Raw genomic sequence first — 19,332 nt, forward strand, 5'->3', positions numbered from 1 at the left:
GCTGTCTCAGGGAGGAGCCCATGCCCTCCAAACGAACCCGACTTTGACACTTGGCGAGCAAGTGTACGCCTCCTGCTAAATGAGCCGTCTATTTCAGATTTACATAGGGCACGGAGGATCTTAGACAGCCTGTTGCCCCCCTCCGCTGATGTAGTGAAGCATGTGCTTCCTCCAGCTTTGCCTTCTGTCTACCTTGAGTTACTAGAGTCAGTCTATTGTTCTGTAGAGGATGGTGATGAACTGTTAGCCAAGTTCATGGGCACCCTACAGAACCAAGGTGAAATGTCATCAGATTATTTGCACCGTTTGGAGGGGAGGCATTACAGAGAAGGATCATGACCTTTACCTCTTAAAACAGTTTTGCAGAGGGTTGGGACAATGCTCCCATTGCCAGTCTTCAGTTAGAAAAGAGAGAAGCTCAGCCACCCACTTTCGCTGAGTTGGTTGTGTTAATTCGAATGGAGGAGGGTAAGCATGCCTCCAAGGAAGAGCGGATGAAGAAGCACTTTGGGTTGTCAAAAAATCCTGTTACTTACCCAAAACCACAAGCTGCCGCTCAGCAAGTGTCGGTTTATTCACAGGAGGCACCAAACGCTGTTACTTTCGATACTGATCTCCTAAAGAAGCAAATTGCAGAGGTCCAGGCCCAAGTTGCCACTTTAGGTCAGCCCCCAGGTCAGAAACTTCAGAGCAGATGCTCTGAAAAGGCAGAGTTGAGCACTTTGAGGAAAGAAGTGGAAGAGTTGCATATTCAAGTAGCTACTATGAAAGCGTGTGTTGCCCAAGAGGAGAAGCACGATAACTCGGATGATTCAGAAATCGACAAGTTGCTGAGCTTTTCCTCCCAAATAGTAGTGGTCCGAAAGAAGGTTGGCTCAGTTCGACTGTGTATTGACTTTTGGAAATTGAATTCCCAGACGATCAAAGACGCATACGCTCTGCCTAATCTGAAGGAAGTCTTCTCTGTACTTACAGGCTCAAGGTGGTTCTCGGTGCTTGATTTAAAGTCCAGGTAATACCAGATCGAAATGGAAGAGACTGATAAGTGCAGGACTGCCTTCGTACGCCCGCTTGGATTCTGGGAATTCAATAGGATGCCCCAGGGGATCACCAATGCACCAAGTACATTCCAGAGAGAGGTGCATGGGTGATCTCCACAGGAAGCAGGTATTAGTATTTATTGATGACCTGACAGTGTTTTCAAAGACTTTGGAGGAGCATTAGTTGCGCTTGGTGCAGGTCCTCCACCATCTCAAAGAGTATGGGTTAAAGCTCTCGTCCAAAAATGTCACTTCTTCCAAACATCAATCAGATACTTAGGCCATGTTGTTTCGAAGGACGGGGTAGAAACTGACCGGGCTAAGGTTGAGGCTCTAAAAACTTGGCCGTGACCAACAAATTTGAAAGCGCTAAGAGCTTTCTTAGGCTTCACAGGGTACTATAGAAGGTTCGTGCGTGATTACTCGAAGATAGTCAGACCTCTCACGGGACTCACTGAAGGGTACCCTTCACTTCGCAGGGGCCGCAGTGGGAAACGGGAGGGGGGTGAGTACTTCAATACCAAAGACCAATCAGTGAACGGTGGACTGTTGCATGCCAGGATGCCTTTGATGCCATAATTTCTAAGCTAATCTCTGCTCTTGTCCTGGGCTTTGCTGACCACAAGCTCCCTTATATACTCCACACTGATGCCAGTACCACGGGGCTTGGTGCGGCATTGTACCAGGAGCAGGGTGGGCAGATGCGGGTAATAGCATTTGCAAGCAGGGGATTGACAAAGAGCGAGGCAAAATACCCAGCACATAAACTGGAATTTTTGGCATTAAAGTGGGCTGTCACAGCCAAATTCAGTGATTATTTGTACGGTGCAGACTTCACTGTCATAACAGACAGTAACCCCCTGACGTATGTTTTGACTTCCGTGAAGCTCGAAAGTCAAAATCAGGACGCAGACAGTCTTTCCCGGCATCCGCATGGTGAACCCTTGGATGATCTAATCTCTCAGAAAGAGAGAGAAAGGATCAAGCAGTTTACACTCCATCACGTTGCGGAGCCTGGGAATGGGTGTGGTGTTCTCATGGCGGATGTAGTGAAAGCCATCTGTGAGAGACATCAGGCAATTGGGTTGTCCGAAGATCCTGGTCTGGCACACTCTTCAGTTGCATTGGTTGATTCCCTCACTCATTGTGTTGATGCCCTGCCAACACGAAGATGAGCATGGTCTTCCTGACCTCCTTCATCTTTCAGAGGCTGCACTAGCAGAATGGCAAGGGAAAGATCCAGAACTTAAGGTGGTAATTGAGTGGATGAAGAGTGGTACTAGGCCTAGTACCCTGAGGGGTCAGCCACCTGACATGATCTTATGGCTGAGAGAGTGGAGTCGACTTGAGCTGAGGAACGGGGTGCTGTACAGGAAGAGGCAGGAGCATGGTGCCTCTCACTACCAGCTAGTGTTGCCAGTTGGCCTAAGGGAAATGGTGTTGCGCAGTCTTCACAATGACACGGAACACTTGGGTATCGAGAGAACCCTGGACTTAGTGAGGTCCAGATTCTTTTGGCCCAAACTGTCCCAAACAGTTGAAAAAAAGATCAAAATCTGTGAACGCTGCATGCGCAGAAAAACACCTCCATGCAGAGCAGCTCCTCTGGTCAGTATTCAGTCCAGTAGGCCTTTGGAGCTGGTCTGCATGGACTTTTTGTCATTAGAACCGGACCACAGCAACACAAAAAATATATTGGTCATCACAGACCATTTCACGAAATACGCCGTGGCAGTGCCGACTCAAAATCAAACAGCCCGAACAGTCACTAAATGTCTGTGGGAAAACTTCTTGGTGCACTATGGGTTTCCCGAGAAACTGCATAGTGACCAAGGGCCTGATTTTGAATCCCACAACATCAAAGAGTTATGTTATGTCGCGGGCATCCACAAAATCCGTACTACGCCGTACCACCCCAGAGTTAATCCGGTGGAGCGTTTTAACCGGACGCTTCTCCAGATCCTGGGAACATTGGAGAATGAGAAAAGGTCCAGATGGAAGGAGTTTGTAAAACCTTTGGTCCACGCCTACAATTGTACGCGTAATGATACAACCGGGTATGCTCCTTATGAGCTTATGTTTGGGCGACAACCTCGCTTGCCAGTGGACTTAACTTTTGGGTTGCCGGTTGAAGCTCCAGTCAAATCTCACTACCAATATGTCAAAGACTTGAAGGACCGGTTGCAAGAGAGCTATGAGATAGCTACAAGGAATGCTGCTAAGCTAGCAGAGCACAACTAGAGAAGGTCCGATGAACGCGTTGTTGATTCCGTTTTGGAGGAGGGTGATTACATCGTAACATGTTGTTGCCCTGCGGGTTTTTGCAGGCAAACAGACATGAGCAGCAACCTAAGCAGAGGATTGTTCATAGGCTCAGAACTAGAGCTCATTCATGTGATGAAGCACGAGAGCCTGGATATGAGTATTCTGGGTCTGAAGATGATCAGTTGCTTTGTCCTGTACTTGGGGACACGTTAGACTTTGAAACTCGAGTTTTGGTGAGCCCTGAGCATTTACCCCATCCAGAAACTCAGAATGTCCCAAGTGACTCACCTGTTGTTGAACCTGTTAGGGAGAGCGTACCTACCTGTGGGTTCACCGAGGAGAATCCGGAGCAACTTGTGAAGCAAAAATCACCTGTTTGCAGACCTGTGGAGAAAAGCTTACCTGAGTCTGTAGACGTAGAAATGCCTTCTGCTGAGCTGGAGCCAGGTGATACTAATCCAGGATTTGATCTCTGTTCTGAATCTTTAGAAGAGCTTCCTGCCTAGGAGGCTGAAATGAAAGTTTATTGTGAGGTTGAGAACAGAAGTAAAGAGAATCCAGCTCTGATTGAAACTATGCATGCTGATCAGAGTGAACAAATGAACGACACTGAGTTTGAAGAGGAAATTATTCCCAGGTGTTCGCAAAAAGAGAGTGACGACCTGCAAAAAGACCTGAATATCCCCAGTTGGGGAATCCACTTACCATGGTGATTCAATCTCTGCTGCAAGGTCTGAGTGTAGCATTCAGCACTTCTTTGGAGGAGACGAATGTTGCTTCTGTTGATGATGTGCCTGTGGTTGTGACCAAAAATATGCAGGTGCAGTGGGACGTGCATGTGTTCAGGAGGAGAGGGTAACCCAGGTTACCATAAGTCCTGTTGAAGCTGAAAGAAAAGAAAAAAAAAAAAAAAAGAGAGTATTAATAGCATTCACAGATATGACAGTTATTATTTTTTTATTTATTATCTGTGAAGTTCTGTGAAGTTAAGATTTTTTTTAAAAAGAAAATGCATAAAGTTAAAAAAAATAATAAATTTTATTTAGAATAGTTATTTAATTGAACATGTGGAAAATTGGCCCAATTAGACAAATGGGAAGAGAGCCCCGCCTAAAAGGGCCGGTGCCAGGAGAGATGGGGAGAGAATGTTCTTTGGCCAGAAAAAAAACGGCTGGTGAATCTGCTCCTGATGCAGTGATTAGGTGATCCTGAAAAAGAAGAGAAAAAAAACAGAGTAAACAAGTATAACCAACAGTTGTATCAGAGAAATAGTAGAGATTTTGAGATAGAAGCGCGGATTGAACGCCAGCAGTCAGTGACCACGAGTGGATGTTAGCGTGAGCGCTACAAAGGTGGTAAAATACACTTGTTGGAGTTGGAGCTTTTGCCGTTCTAGAGTCTTTCTAAGTGAAAATTGAATTCTCTTGGTTGGGTCTTTTCTTTTGTTTTTTGTCTTTTCTCATTTTTCCCCCCCTATCCTTTCCCTTTTCATCACCCCCTGAGTTGGATGCTTCTAAATTTTTTCTGGACACTGGGCGATTTCAGAGGATTTTGAACTTGAGCTGTCCCTGCTTCGCGTTAAAAAGCGTCATTGCATGCAGGAACTGGCGAACCATGCCCATATAGGGACTGAGCTTTGAAGATCAAGTAATCAAAAGGGTGGTAGGACTGTACATATTATTTTCCCTTTCCTGACTGAACTGTTTTGCTCCGAACTGAGTCATTCCCAGAAGAAGGATCTCGTGGAAGCAATATTAGACTGGGACTGAAATTGACTGAAATTCCAATTTATATTGAAATTGTTGTTCTAAGCTGTGCATTGTGCTTTCCATTTTCTGACATTATATTGTATTTTATTTATTTATTTATTTATTTATCTCTTTTTCTATTTTCTGGTAGTTTACAAACAAGGAAAAGGGTATTCCAAGAATTATCAATTGAAAATCTCTAATCAAATATAAAAAACTATTTTCCACAATAAACAAACTGATTAGGAACAAAGTAAATAAATAGGAGAAGAGTAATTATAAACACATATTAGCAGACAAAGAGTAGTTAATTTTATTAGCTTGAACCTAAGTAGGTCAAAGGAAGAAAAACTAATTAACAAATTAAAAATTACTAATAATAGTTAAAGAGCTAAATAGGATTAAAAACACAAGAAAACAGTGTAAATCTAAATCGTTGGGACAAGGTGTTACTGTTTTGAATTTTGCTGTTTTGTTTTCCCAATACATCTTACCTATTCCTAATGCATCCAGTGCTGTTGTTTCCTTTCCTCCTTGTTGTCGAGCCTGTCTCTTGAGCGAGTTTAATCTTCTGTTAGCTGGTCCAAATCTGGAAATAGTGCACCCTCTTCACACTGATCTCCATCAGTCACTGGGTGAGAGTGAGGATTGCACTTGTGACATGACATGCGTTACATAAACATTATTTATGAAAACACAAATAGAGGCATTCAGCCTCTCTAGTAGTTTAGAAAACTAACAAGATGGCTATTATTGTGTTAAGACCCTGTTTCCTGTCACAAACATTTAAGGCAAGTAATGTCTTATATCCACTGTCTCTCTAAGTGATTTAAAAGCTTCATAGTGACAAAGACTGGACTGATTATCTGAACTGAAAAAGCACACAGTGGAAACTACCCAGCAGAACCTGATATCTGGGGAGTAGAGTCAGACCTGAACCAATTCCTCTAGCTCTTCATTTGTCTGAAAATCATGCTGTCATTGATATGAAACTCTCGGGAGTTTTTTTTTTTAATCACTAATTAGCCTACTCTGTACCCTAGTCTATTACTGCTCAGAATTACACCATTACATATCACAGCTGTAAAGTACAAATTTACAATGTTAAAATAATAGTTTAAAGTTAGTGTTGTCCATTTTGTGCAACTTAATTCTAGAAAGTACTCTCCGTTAATTAAAAGTACTCTAGGTTAAGCCCCCTGTGTGTCTTACCTTGGTAACAAATCAAATGTAACAGGCACAGTAAGGAACGCTCTTCAGGCCCACCTTCATGGAGTGCTAAGAGGACAATCAACTGATCCACAGAATGTGGCTATATAACCTTTGGCGGAATTTCCAGATTCAACCATGAGGGTTCATCCCAGAGTCATCTGGCCATCAATGAATGAAAGAACTTATCACCAGACCATGCAGTTCTCTCACTCTTGGAGGATGGAGCCTTCTGACCCTTTTCAGAAAGATCATAATAAGCTTGTGTGCCCCTGAGAGACAGCATCCACTGTACTTGGGTGCCACATACACCTTTAGCTTAGATGGAGAGTTGTTGCTGTCTGGTAAACATGGAATGGCTTTACACAAACACATACACAAACAATCAGCAAACTAGGAGCATGGGTGAGCAACTTTTATACAGGACAACAACCAATGAAAATAAGACACATCTAACCCAGGAACCAATCCGAACATAACACACAAACAAGGGTAGCACATGACACAGGTGGGGCAAGGAACTCCAGTCCTGAGAACAATGGCAAGAGTCTGGGGTGGAGTGCCCTCTAGTGGAGTACATGGGCACTCCAGCTGGTGATCGTAACACACTGTTTCTTACAGTAAACAGGTGTCTGCTTTCCTGAGATCTGGCTTTCTTTTGGAAGATGAAAATGTTGGTCTTTTCTAGATTTTCCTTCAGGCCCATAGTATTGCTCCAGCAAATCCAGGTGCTGTTGTAACCACTGTTCAGGGGATGACATCAGACCCTGGTTGTCCAGGAACTGCAGATTTTTCCAGTAACACCACTAACACCAAAATATTGACCAGGGTTGGACTTAAACTGCAGCCCTGTCTCATGCTATTTTATTGTCTTTTTTTTTTTTCACATTTACTGTTTAAGTATATGGACGTGATGATGTCATATACTTTACCACATACACCACATTTTAGAGGATTATAAAATAGTCTGGTGTACCAAACAGAATCAAAAGCTCTTTTAAAGTCAGCTAAATCACTATCTTGTCTGCCCCAGGTTGCTCTGAACAGTTCTGGGTATTCAAACAAAAGCGACTGTAAACTGCAAGGCTCTTTCATAAATTAATGGGCCCTCTTCCCTTTTTTTTTAAAAAAGATGCAAAATTTTTTACAGGCCCTTTGAGGATATATGGTTTATTTCACACATTGCTCCCTTACATATCCCACTGGTAAAATCACAGTCACAACCATAATCCATTACAGAGCCAGGCACAGAAAAACAAGCAATAATTTTTAATTCTGCTCAATCGGCAGGACAGCTGCAACACCCTGCTAGTGCTGCAAGTATACCACCATCTTTCATATTTCCTAGAAATATTTTAAAGAATAATTTATAGATTCTAGGCCGGCTGGCACGGTTCATAAAACAGGCTTTGTGTAAAATGTGTTAATAAACAAATAAGCTCTTTAAAGAATTAGAAGTGAAAGCATTACGTTTGACAGCCTTATTTTATACACAATAAAACTGATGTAAACACACAAAGCTATTTTGCCAGAGATATAGATCACAGGCAGTGTGAAATGCAGTGGCCTTGCTGTTGGCAGCCTTGTTTAAATACTATAAAAAGTAATTTTGTGAAATTGCTGCAACTCCATTACAGCCCATAATGTAAAAAGCAAAATACACTGTACTTCTCTTAACTTGCAGGCCTTAATAACCCTATTAAAAAGTATGAATGTCTAAGTCACCTCTGAATAATATGGTAAAAAATAGCATAAGAAATTGATCCAAAGAGGCATTATAACATTTATAAAAATTTCTGCTGGAACTTTCATTACCTCAGATGTAGGCAAACTATGGAATACACAACTGTTGTGTATGGATGGGGGCACAACAAATTATAGTATCATCAAATCTTTTAAACATTTAAGTTAGGAGTGATATCCTCTATAAGCTATTTGGAGACCATGAGAAGATTATTACAGGCCAGACAGATGCACTTTAAAATACCTAGGCATTGCTGGACTCTTTCAAATCAAAAAAAAAAAAAAAAAAAAGACAAACTAATGCAACCAAGGCCAACCTCCATGGTTATTGAATTATCTTTATTCTTCAATATAATTATCTTCAGTATAGGAGTATAAAATAGAGTATTAAGGCATCCTCTATGGAGCACTGGCATATACTGCTAAAAAAAAAAAAGTGTTCTCCCTATGGATTAATACTTGGACCAATCATGCAAATATTCTTCCTTAAGTGAGTTGAAATGAAAGCCCTTACTGACAGTAAATCTACAATTAAGCAATAATATGTAAAAAAAAAAGTGTTGTTAAATTGCTGTATTTAACACTCACAATATAGCCATAGAGTAAAACTTAAAGCGCCACTAAATTGAAAAGGTGGTTATTAGTGCATCATGTTTGCAAACATACAGTGCACACTGTGAAATAAAACAAAATCACAGCCACAGTGAAATCATGCTGAACTATTCCTTTTTGTGCGTTCTTGGAATGAACTTCAGAGTCACCGGAACTTTTGGTTGTAAGAGAGCATTGAATTGAATGGGAATCTGGAAAGAAGGAGAAGAAAGAAGTCATCAATTAAGTATTAGTATTTAGCTTGTATATGGCCTACATGGCTTAAGATGCACGACCTCATTTAATAATAAGAGAGTGTTAATGACAGACCTGCGTCTCTTTGCACGTCTCCACACTAAAGTTCTGCAGCAGCTTCACTATCACCAGTTTCATGATCATCAGAGCAAATCTCATTCCCACACAGTTACGAGGCCCAAGACCAAACGGCATAAACATGCAGGGGTTGATGTCATTCTCGGCACTGAACCTTTCAAGAAATCAGAGACATCACATTGTTAGTAATGCATCTTTACGTTATTCTTGTGAGAAGTTAGCATTTGTGTACCCAGATGATGTCACAAGGGGACATTGCTAGAACAGTTACAATGACTCTTATTAGGAGAAAACATTTCAATTCTATTCATCTGAAATATAAGCGATAATAGATTTCATTGTTAGCTCCTAAAAATAAAAGAGCAAAAAAATTTCTCCTCATTCACCATTCTCCAGTGGTGTTCAATTAATGAGAAAGACAGTATAGAATTTCCAGAACACAGTGCAGCTATATATAACAGTTGGGCAGGGATGCGGCAGAGACTCAGCTCAGTTAGTTAGTGATTTACAAGATGACGAGCACGATGGCGTTGAAGTGACTAGTTTAAGTTTCAAGTTTATTTGTAATGTGCACAAAATGTCAGTGACAGCTGTACATTGAAATGCTTGGTGTGAGGCTCAGGTACTCTAGAGCTGCGCAGTACAAAATATATACATAAGAAGATGAGGGGGAAGGAGAAGAAGAAGGGGGAAATTATGTACAAATAAAATATATATATACAAAATATGGAGAACGTATTAGGCAAACTGGTATGTATGCTTAATATGTAAGTAAAATAAATGGGCAGTTAGAGTTTATATATATGTAAGATAAAGGTTTATACTAAAGTGTCTAAAAGACTAAAGTGCTGCTGCATCATTCCATTCAGGTTAGAGATGAAGTGAGAGCAAAATCCCACTAGCAAGACTATCGGGGGTAGTCAAACGGACTTATGAGTAATGTAGAAAAACATTAGACCAACACGACTATGAAAAAAGTTTAAACTAAAAATGTCAACCCAGAGTTTCATTCCGAAAATAAATCTTGGATGCCATTGAAAATTATTATGCAAGTTGTTTAAAATAGATTTTTCCTTATAAGCCAAGCATTGCAGGTATTGCCACATCTGACAATATGCTTAAAGCTACACAATAAAACTATAAAACAACTTGCCAGCTGCCATTTTTATGGGACTTTAGAAATCTAGTATGATGGAGGAGCCACGCTACCTCTCAGGTCTGAACTCTTCAGGAGACTCCCAGAGCTGTGGATCCCTGTGCAGAACGTATGTAGGAATTCCGACCAGAGTGTTTTTAGGAATGGTGATTCCATTGAGCTCTATAGTCTTCTTGCACAACCTCTCCAGACGAGGAGCAGTAGGGTGGAGACGCATTGACTCATTAATGGCCATTTCCAGGTACTCAAGCTTCATCAACGCATCGTAGGTCACTGGAGCCTAAAAACCAGATACGTTTGAGTCATTATTCTGAGTTTTTATTATTTGTGATTTGTGTTTCTACTACTAACATTTGTACGTGATTTCTTCTCTCTGATAAAGAGAACCATCATGACTCACTGCTGTGTCCAAGTTGTTTGGTTTAGTCTACATTCATTCATTCATTCATTCATTCATTCTTCAGTAGCCTCTTTATCTTGGTCAGGATCTAGACCCCATGACAGGAACAATGGGCATGAGGCAAGTGAACACATGCTGGGTGGAATGCCAGTCAATTGTAGGGCACCATGCACACACATTCACACACTCATTCACACCTAGGGGCAATTTATTGAAGCCAATCCACCTCTAGTAGGTGTTATTAGATGGTGAGAGGAAACCCTAAAACCCAAAGGAAATCCACAAAAACATACTGTGAGCTGCTGTGCCATTGTGCTGCCTGTTATAGTAGGTATAAAATAATAATATATATTTATGCTTACATCAAGAGGAAAGGTTTTGTCAATCTCCTCCACCAGTTTGCTCATGCAGTCGGGGTTAACTGTGAGATTATACAGGAGATAAGTGAGGGTAGTGCTGGTGGGCTCATAGCCTGCCAGGATGAAAGTGAAGGACTGGGAAAGAATCTCGTGATCGGTCAAGCCTGTAAAAGACAACCAAGGCCAAGACTTTGTTTGAAACAAGAACACCAATGCTTTTAGATGATGCTCTATTTTCCTGGAAGTTTCCTGCATGTTTCATTGCTGCAACTCTTACCTTTGCTTGGTTGATCATCAGCCTTCTCAGCTTGCTCATCAGATATTTGGCTTTGGATCATGAGCTGCAGGAAGTCCACTCGCCTCTAAAAGGAAAGGAAGGAACACAACTTCTGTTTATGTATCTTTGCAACATATTACAGGCAGCGGGATTGTTAATAGACATTACAGAGTGTATATTTACTTCACACACACTTTTTCATTCGTGTTATGCTGGTCTTTGATCTTTTTCAGCGCGCTGTAGAAAAAGTCCATAGCTGATTTTGAAAACAGGGTCATCCCCAGTTTGGATAAAAGTGGAACCATAAAGGGAAATAAAGCTGCAAAACAAAATGGTCATTAAGGCATTACAGTTAAAATTACATTACAAAGGTTGATTTGGCCCAGATTCAATTTTGATGCTTAAATGTTACACGTTCTGATTAATTGGAATTTGTTTGAATGCAAAACACCAATCATTTCAAATTAGATTTGAGGCACTTAAGACAAGGTTTAAACAAGCAGCTAAAATCCATTTTCTTTGGTATTTCTGATTTCCTATTTGAGCAACACGGGGTTTTTTCTGCAGCCTAAACAGCGATTAAACACATCAAAAATCAATCCTTTCACAAATTGGAGGTGTCATACAGTCTCCTCAAAAAGTATTGGAACAGCAAGGCCAATTCTTTTGTTTTGCTATACACTGAAGACATTTGGCTTTAAGATCAAAAGATGAATATGAGATGATAGATCAGAATTTCAGCTTGGAAGATCTTTTGAGATCTTTTGATCTCAAACCCAAATGTCTTCAGTGTATAGCAAGAACAAAAGAATTGGCCTTGCCATTCCAATACTTTTGGAGTGGACTGTATCTGATTAGTCAAATTGGATTTCATGTATTTTTTCTATTACATACATTTCAACATCTGAAATTTGCAGCAAGACAAAAACCCAGTGCTGTTACGTCTTGCAAATACAGTATGCTGGTGTTCATGACGCATATGACTGATGCATATGACGTTACTGACTTGGAAATTGTACATATGTGGGTCATGTGCAGATCTGTTCACACTAGTGACTGATATGGGTCACTTACAAATGTTAATGTGAACTTGAAGCAGAAAGGTTGGTTCTCTGTAAAAAACTGAATTGCGCAATAACATCTGCACTATTTCAGTCAGAATACAAACTATCAACTGAATTGCATTATTAAGGCGACAAATCATAGCGTGACTGCTGAGTTTTACTGTCACTGTGTTCATGACACACTTTACTGAATTATATATAAATATCATAATCTGATAACATCAGATAGGACATACTAATTATCAGGATTAAGGGACTGAAGAAGTTGATGTTCAAAAATTTCTTGAGCTGGACGACAAACGGATCGTCAGGGTTGTTAATGGAATCAATTTCAACACTGAAGGAGGCACTGGTGACCACATCCATCATATAGGGAGCAAAGACACTGGAAAAAAGAGAGAATTATCTCAAATATTTAGATCATTAATACATTGTCAGACCTGCCAACTCTGAAAAGGAATAATGTGTAGTCTTGTGGCATGGAGTAACATAGTCCATTTTTGATATAGTCCTTTCACAAATCACTTGTCAGAGGTAGAAACTTTAGTGCTTGTATATACAGGGTTCTACAGTAACAATCACAGCTTGGGAGAAATACTCGTTCTAGTTAAGATTCTAGACGCTCAAGGGACACGAAGGAAAGTAGAACTAACTAAAACAGACTATCACAGCTTTTTGAGATAGTCCTTGCTGCAGAATGCTAAAGTCCTTTGCGTTGAGCTGGTGAACCCTGGGGGGTGGAGCTGGTGAATCCTGGGGGGTGGAGCTGGTGCACCCTAACTCCTAACCCTAACTCACTAAACAGTGTACAAAGTGAAACAACACACGTAACAACATACCTATCCAGAATGAAACACCCCCTGGACTTTAGGCCCGACTCCACCCAAGTAGGAGAAGCTGGATCAAGTCCGACTCCACCTCCTGGCCTCAAGAAGCACTTGCCAGCTGACAGCTACCTACCAGGTAGCGTGAACTCTAACTAACATGTACTTCCTCCTAGCTGCATCAAGCTATCCAACCACATCTTTTCAAACTGCTGCTCATGTCACAGGGCAGCGTAACCCACTTGGAGGAAAGCGCTATCTGTCCTGCTCAGCATACATGAGCTCACAGACATCAAAAATATGCAAATATGACTCAAACTCTCGATCTCTGGAAGATAAGCCTCAGACTCAGGAGTGCCATAAACAGCACTTTAATCACTTTCTAATGATCATTACCAATAAAAATATTTTAAAGAGCTAGATTTGACACCTCGTTGAAGGACTATTTACTATTTTTTTTTCTCCTTCTAGTCAAACAAGTACCTAATAAATAACGTACACTGATAGATTTTACCTTGACAATGGGAAAATGGAGTCAAGCGATCACTAATGTGAGACAGAGGGAATGGCTTCCAGGAAGTCAATTAATAACTGAGACAAAACACCTATGCAACTGTCAATCATTCCAGAATCATATGTCGATTGGCTTATCTGCTGGTTTAATTGGGGGAAAAAGAAGACTGCTCTTTTTTCATATTTTTGAGTGACAACATTTAGAAGCGTATGTCGATGTTAAATTGCATAGTTCCTACGCAAAATGTGCACAGGTTTGCAAGTCTGCATTGTTATTACGTGTATGAATCTTTGTCAATCATAAATCATTATGTATATGTAGTAATCCTTTAGATAGTTACCTTTTTGAAATATAATATAAAGATCAGTTTAAACTAACATATTAAAATGAGATCATTACACTACACTACAGGGTGCTTTTTGAAAGAGAAGCCCTCTATCATAAGGTTTCTTCAAAGGAACTTTAAGGGCTTCCTCAAAGATCCTTCAGGCGATACAAACCAAAACGCCCTTCAGGGTTGTAGATTTAGTGAATACAATCAATGCCCTATAGCTACAATTTTATTTTTTCAATTAAATTATAAAAATAATTATAAAAACAGATGATTATTCAGCTTCCTAATTATTTTGTTAGCTATCGAACGGTCATCTTCGCAGTTCTTAGAAAAAAAAGCCTTTTGCATTATTATATTATTAGTGACAAACACATACTCTTTAATTTTGACTGCTTCTCTTGGGTTTCTCTTCTTCAAATTGTCAGTAAAGTGATTTGCATATTTCTCAGCAATAGGAAAAATCTGGAAGAGATAAAAAAAAAATGAAAATTGTTATTCATAATTATACATAATAGCTCTGTCACAAAATGCAAATCGCTAACTAACCAAAATGTCACATGAAGACAATCAGCATGTTATATAACTGGATATTTAATTTAATTAGATGTGTGGTCAGGCATGGAGGAGGCCATCTTGCTGGTTGCTCCTATAAGCTGGCTGTTTATTTGGCTTTAATTAGTACATATGATACATTTGAAATGAACTCAGTGGTGCACCTCCTTAAGTCGTCCACTTGTAAAGAATGGAGAGAGCGAAGCACGGATTCGTTTCCACTTTTCGTCTTTTACTGAAGATATTCCATCAGTGAAGGGACCAGCCAAATCCATATTTACGTCCTACATCGAAGAGACAAAGGTAAACAATACTCAGTATCCTTGATAAGGACAAAACCTGCTGTAATCATGTAAAATGGAGTTCATTTTCAGATTTGATTGTTCCTGTAAAGGACAATGTAGACTTACCCTTCTATTAGTGAAGGTAGAGAAGCATTCTTTTACCATAATAGCCTTGATCATTTCAAGATCTAAGATCATCAGAATTGGTAGTCTTCCATCATATATCCTTAAAAAGAAATGTACATTTGATCATATCTGACTCACTAGTGTTCCAGTTCACTCTGCCTCATAAAACATGCAAAATGAAGATGTGCATTTAACTGCAAAAAAAACAAAAACAAAACAAGGCTGTATTTATAGTCAAGTAACAATCTGGACTTTTATTTAATGGTTCCAGCAACTTGTTAATGATATTTAGGGTGTAAACATACATGTTTATTCTTGCTTTTAGGTATTTTAAATCCAACACAAATTCACGAGACTGAAATCAAAGTTTGTAATCTGTGCTCACCCCCAAACCTTTCCATATTTCTTGAAGCACTCCGTATCAAAATTGTAAAAACCCTGAAATGGAATCAAACATTACAAAAGGGAGCAATACGCCACTTCTGTATGGTTCAACACCAATATTTATACACGGTGTTACCACTGTAGTGTAGAGTGTAGAGTTACTCACCTTTCTGTAGGACAGGAAGGTTCCAATGAAGGGCCAAGGCCTCGGTCCTGGGATCCCCAGTTTTTTGAAAAATCCATACGGCCAAACACTGTAACTACAGGCAAATAACATAACACATATTACATTGTGTTTTCAGATCACTCTTGTATTTCCATATCGCTAATGTTCATCCCCACCACCTGCAGGTTTGGATGGAATAAGTGGAAGGAGACTGTGATTTCTACAGGAGTACATTTTTCCTGTCCTTCTGTAACATGGGGAAGTCATTTAAGATTTGACAGCAGTTTCAAAATGAAGTGGTTTCTTATTATCTGATGAAGTCCTGAACAAACCTTTTTTTTGCCTCTTCTTGTGATTAATAAACAAGAGTGTGAGAAGAAAAGACTAACAGCCATTTAACCAAGTTAAAGTGCAGCTATAACAACTGTACAAGGTTAAATAGATTAACTAATAGTTTGTCTTGCTCTAAGGTAACGAACAATCAAGTAAAGGACGTTTACACACCCACCCACACATACACACACACACAAACTGTAAGAGCACAAAAACAATAATCCACTTTCCTTACCTATAAGAATTATGTTAATAATATACACCCACTCAATCTAACCATAAAATGATTGAGTCACAAGGAACATTCAGTTGCAAGCATATTTAAACACACATCAATAATTAGATTATACTTACATAAACAACAGTGTGACTGCCAGTACGACTAGACTCCATGTCAGAGACAGAGATGGTAGGAAACTCGTTTCCATCACACCGCAAAAACAAAGCTCTTAGGAATGATCCGAATTGTCCAGCTGACAGTCGAGCTTCACCAATGCAGCGCCGAGTTTTAGACACACCTACGGGGAAGCATTTTATAGAGATCCAAATAAGGTACAAGTTCGAATGTGTAGGCAGAGAAAGATACAGGTATACAATAAAGGTGCACTAGCATGACCTAATAAGGTAAAAAGTAAGGCTCTGGAGCCCTAAGGCGTGAGCTAGAAGTTTCAGGATAACATAACATATCCTGCATGACTTTTTGATTACTAATGTTATCTCAGCTCTGTTTATTATCACCTAGGATTGATTTAGTCCTCATAATTCTTAACAGAAACTGTTCTCTATCACGACACAATCCAATATATGGATCTAAATTTTTTGTCTTCTTTTCTGATTGTGATATGAATATATTCCAGTAACCCTCAAGTCCATTCTCTTTGTGTATCCTTTAAGCAGCATTAAGATCCTGTCAGTTGTAATATTTTAGTTTTTCCTGAATGGATCAGTGGCAGCAGTGTTACGGTTGCTGTACCAGTATGTGGTGGTGAAGCAGGAGCTCAGTTTGCAGATGAAGCTCTCTGCTTCCTCATCAGTCTTTATCCCTGTCCTCATGTATGGTCACTTATGGACCTATGGAATTTCTAGGATTGCTAGGATCGCTGGGATTGCTCTCTGTGATGTGGGAAAGCATCGGCCAAAACTCCCTGGTTGGTTCCTGGTAGAGCTGTATCAGGTACATCCCACTGTACACTGGGAATTATATACTATTTTGCTTAGGAACGTCTGGGAATCCCCTGCTGAGGAGCTGGAATCTCTGGCAGGAGACAGAGAAGCCTGTTGCCACTGCGACTCCCACCAGGAAAAGTGGAAGGAAAATGACTGAATCAATGAATCTCTGTTCTAACTTTTATATCTTTTTCCAATATTCTATAGATGCTTTGACCAGTTGTTTTTCCAACAACAACAAAAAAAATTAGTTTGCTTCACATTTTCTTCAAAAGCAATTTAAACAATTAAAAAAATAAAATCATAAAATCAACACCTTTTAACATTCATGACAACAAACTGCCCAGACCTTGAAAATTATGCGTGTGTGTGTGTGTGTGTGTGTGTGTGTGTGTGTGTGTGTGCATGCAATTCTGGCCAAAAAAAATGTGCCAAGTCCAAAATGGTAAACATGAAGCTTTTAATGGTCTTAACAACAAGTCATTGGTCAGAAAATAAGCAAGAATGAAACTTTTGCAGTTTGGGGAAAAGCTAGAAACAGGGAAATTCCCTTCTTCTTGTATGCAAAGGTAAAATCATGACAAAGATTAAAATGTTTGCTGTAAAATTCAAACTAACAAATGTCTGGGTGTACAAAATTTTCCAAAAATATCTTCTGGGATTTTTTTTTTTACTAAAAAGATTAGTGATTATTTGGTTATCTGCCACACCTGATGCAGCTCATCAATGGCCACAAGGCTTAAAAATTTAAAGAAATTAGGGAAAAGCTTCCATACTAACTTCCTTTATCTGTTTATTTAATTCCTGCTAATTTCCTGACCACTGATTTGTTGTTATGACCATTAAAAGCTTAATTTTTTGCCACATTTGCTTGGTACATTATTATTATTATTTTTTTTTGCTATATATAGTTATATACACACATACACACACAAACACAGGTCACCCTTGTTTGTGAACGACACATGACTACTGTCACACTTCAACACTGCTATATCATTAGAAAACCTTGACTTTGTGAATAAAACTCAACACACCCTTCAACCTGCAATTTGACCTTTCTAACTTTTCTCTAGAGAGGTGATGTAAACCTAATAAAATATAAACAAACTAAACCTAACCTTATCACATGACCTATAGTCATCTTAGAGTCACGTGTCAGAGATTAATCATAATAAACAACTAGATAATACCAATATATAATACCAATTAAATTCCTTACCTCTTTTTTTTTTAACTTCAATCCTGCTGGGAATTGATGCAATAACACTAAATCCGAGATGTGTCCAGATGTATATAGTCACTTCCCGTTTTTTTTTTTTTTTTTAACAGCCTTGCACTACTAGTGCACAGCGCCTTATAGTGGACACTCAGGATTCTATCAGGCAGTGTTTTCACATTTACAACTGCACTGTACAGCTTATGAACAAATATCCTTTATGATCAGTTATTTGGATGAATGTTCATATAAATGTACATATAAATGATTAGGGAACATCTGAAAGGGATTCACTTGGATACTTTCCCAAATATACTGTAGCATTCTGTCTTATACACCAGCAGGTCTCGAAGTTGTTGGATCCATTTAACTGTAAAATAATTTTCATAAACCCCTCAACACAAATTTCTTTTATTATTATTATTATTATTTAAATATATTATTAACATAATCTGACTATTTAAACATTAGGCTCATTATTCAAATGTGTACAAAAATATTAAAGCTATTTATTAAAGCTATATATTATGTATAGGCTATATATTATGGCTATTTATTATTTATTAAACAAATATATTATGTCTATTTATTAAAGCCAAAAGAGCCTTTAGAATGGCAGGACACAATAGGGCCAACTTGTTTTTGAATTTTTGATGTTCGGATTAAACTCATTTAATTCAAGTTACAAGTCAAATGATACATTTGATAATATAATGGTGGAGTGTGATTAGTTGTTTAAAAAAAAAAAGGAAGTACAGATCCTCTGTCTATGCCTCTCAGGCCCCACTAACAACCTGGGATTAAATTAAAGAAATTTTTAATGACTGAAACTTTCAATTTTGAAGCGACAGATGTGTATAGTATATGTATAATGTATAATGAAGGAATGATATTGTCTAGAAAGCTGATGTTAGTTAATTAGTGGTTCTCAATGCGGGCTCTGGGGACCTCCAGGGCTCTGTGAAGCATAAAAAGAGGGTCTGTATATTTTTATAAATAATGACAACTTGAACCTAAAGTGCTGTGTTGGTGTTCAGGAATCAAAAGCTGTCCAGAATATTACTCTACACATTTAAATAATGAGTCTTGTATTTGAATAGTGTGATTGTGTTAAAATAAACATGTGGAGCGTATCTTATACTTAAAGGTGTCCCTGGCTTCGAAAAGCTGACTAATCACTCGCTGGCTGATGTTACAATTAGGGTGTATATAGTATATGTAGATACACTATATCCCTAAAGGTA

At 39.1% G+C, this 19,332-nt stretch overlaps 1 protein-coding gene across 1 annotated transcript; it reads right to left on the reverse strand.

Annotated features, from left to right (window-relative positions):
* Window positions 1–6,722: 6,722 nt before the first annotated feature.
* LOC113536086 (cytochrome P450 3A56-like) lies at window positions 6,723–18,210 on the reverse strand. The gene is made up of 14 exons (XM_034298529.2): window positions 18,092–18,210; window positions 16,057–16,220; window positions 15,370–15,463; window positions 15,205–15,257; window positions 14,820–14,919; window positions 14,574–14,693; window positions 14,234–14,319; window positions 12,422–12,570; window positions 11,316–11,440; window positions 11,122–11,206; window positions 10,848–11,008; window positions 10,139–10,365; window positions 8,927–9,083; window positions 6,723–8,808 (listed from the first exon to the last, which is right to left on the reverse strand). Exons 2-14 carry the CDS (start codon window positions 16,128–16,130, stop codon window positions 8,725–8,727), a joined length of 1,515 nt encoding a protein of 504 aa, XP_034154420.2. The 5' UTR covers window positions 16,131–16,220; window positions 18,092–18,210; the 3' UTR covers window positions 6,723–8,724.
* Window positions 18,211–19,332: the final 1,122 nt, after the last annotated feature.

The sequence above is a fragment of the Pangasianodon hypophthalmus genome, chromosome 23, assembly GCF_027358585.1.
Source record: "Pangasianodon hypophthalmus isolate fPanHyp1 chromosome 23, fPanHyp1.pri, whole genome shotgun sequence".
Classification (NCBI taxonomy): Eukaryota; Metazoa; Chordata; class Actinopteri; order Siluriformes; family Pangasiidae; genus Pangasianodon; species Pangasianodon hypophthalmus.

What these genes read in the sequence shown, in the direction of transcription:
- LOC113536086 (XM_034298529.2), bottom strand. Translation starts at nt 16,130, where the DNA reads ATGGAAACGAGTTTCCTACCATCTCTGTCTCTGACATGGAGTCTAGTC. An exon ending in ACAAAACCTTTCCTCTTGAT is followed by an intron (nt 10,366 to 10,847) that starts GTAAGCATAAAT and finishes TCTGGTTTTTAG; the next exon opens with GCTCCAGTGACCTACGATGC. An exon ending in AGACGTGCAAAGAGACGCAG is followed by an intron (nt 8,809 to 8,926) that starts GTCTGTCATTAA and finishes CCTTCTTTCCAG; the next exon opens with ATTCCCATTCAATTCAATGC.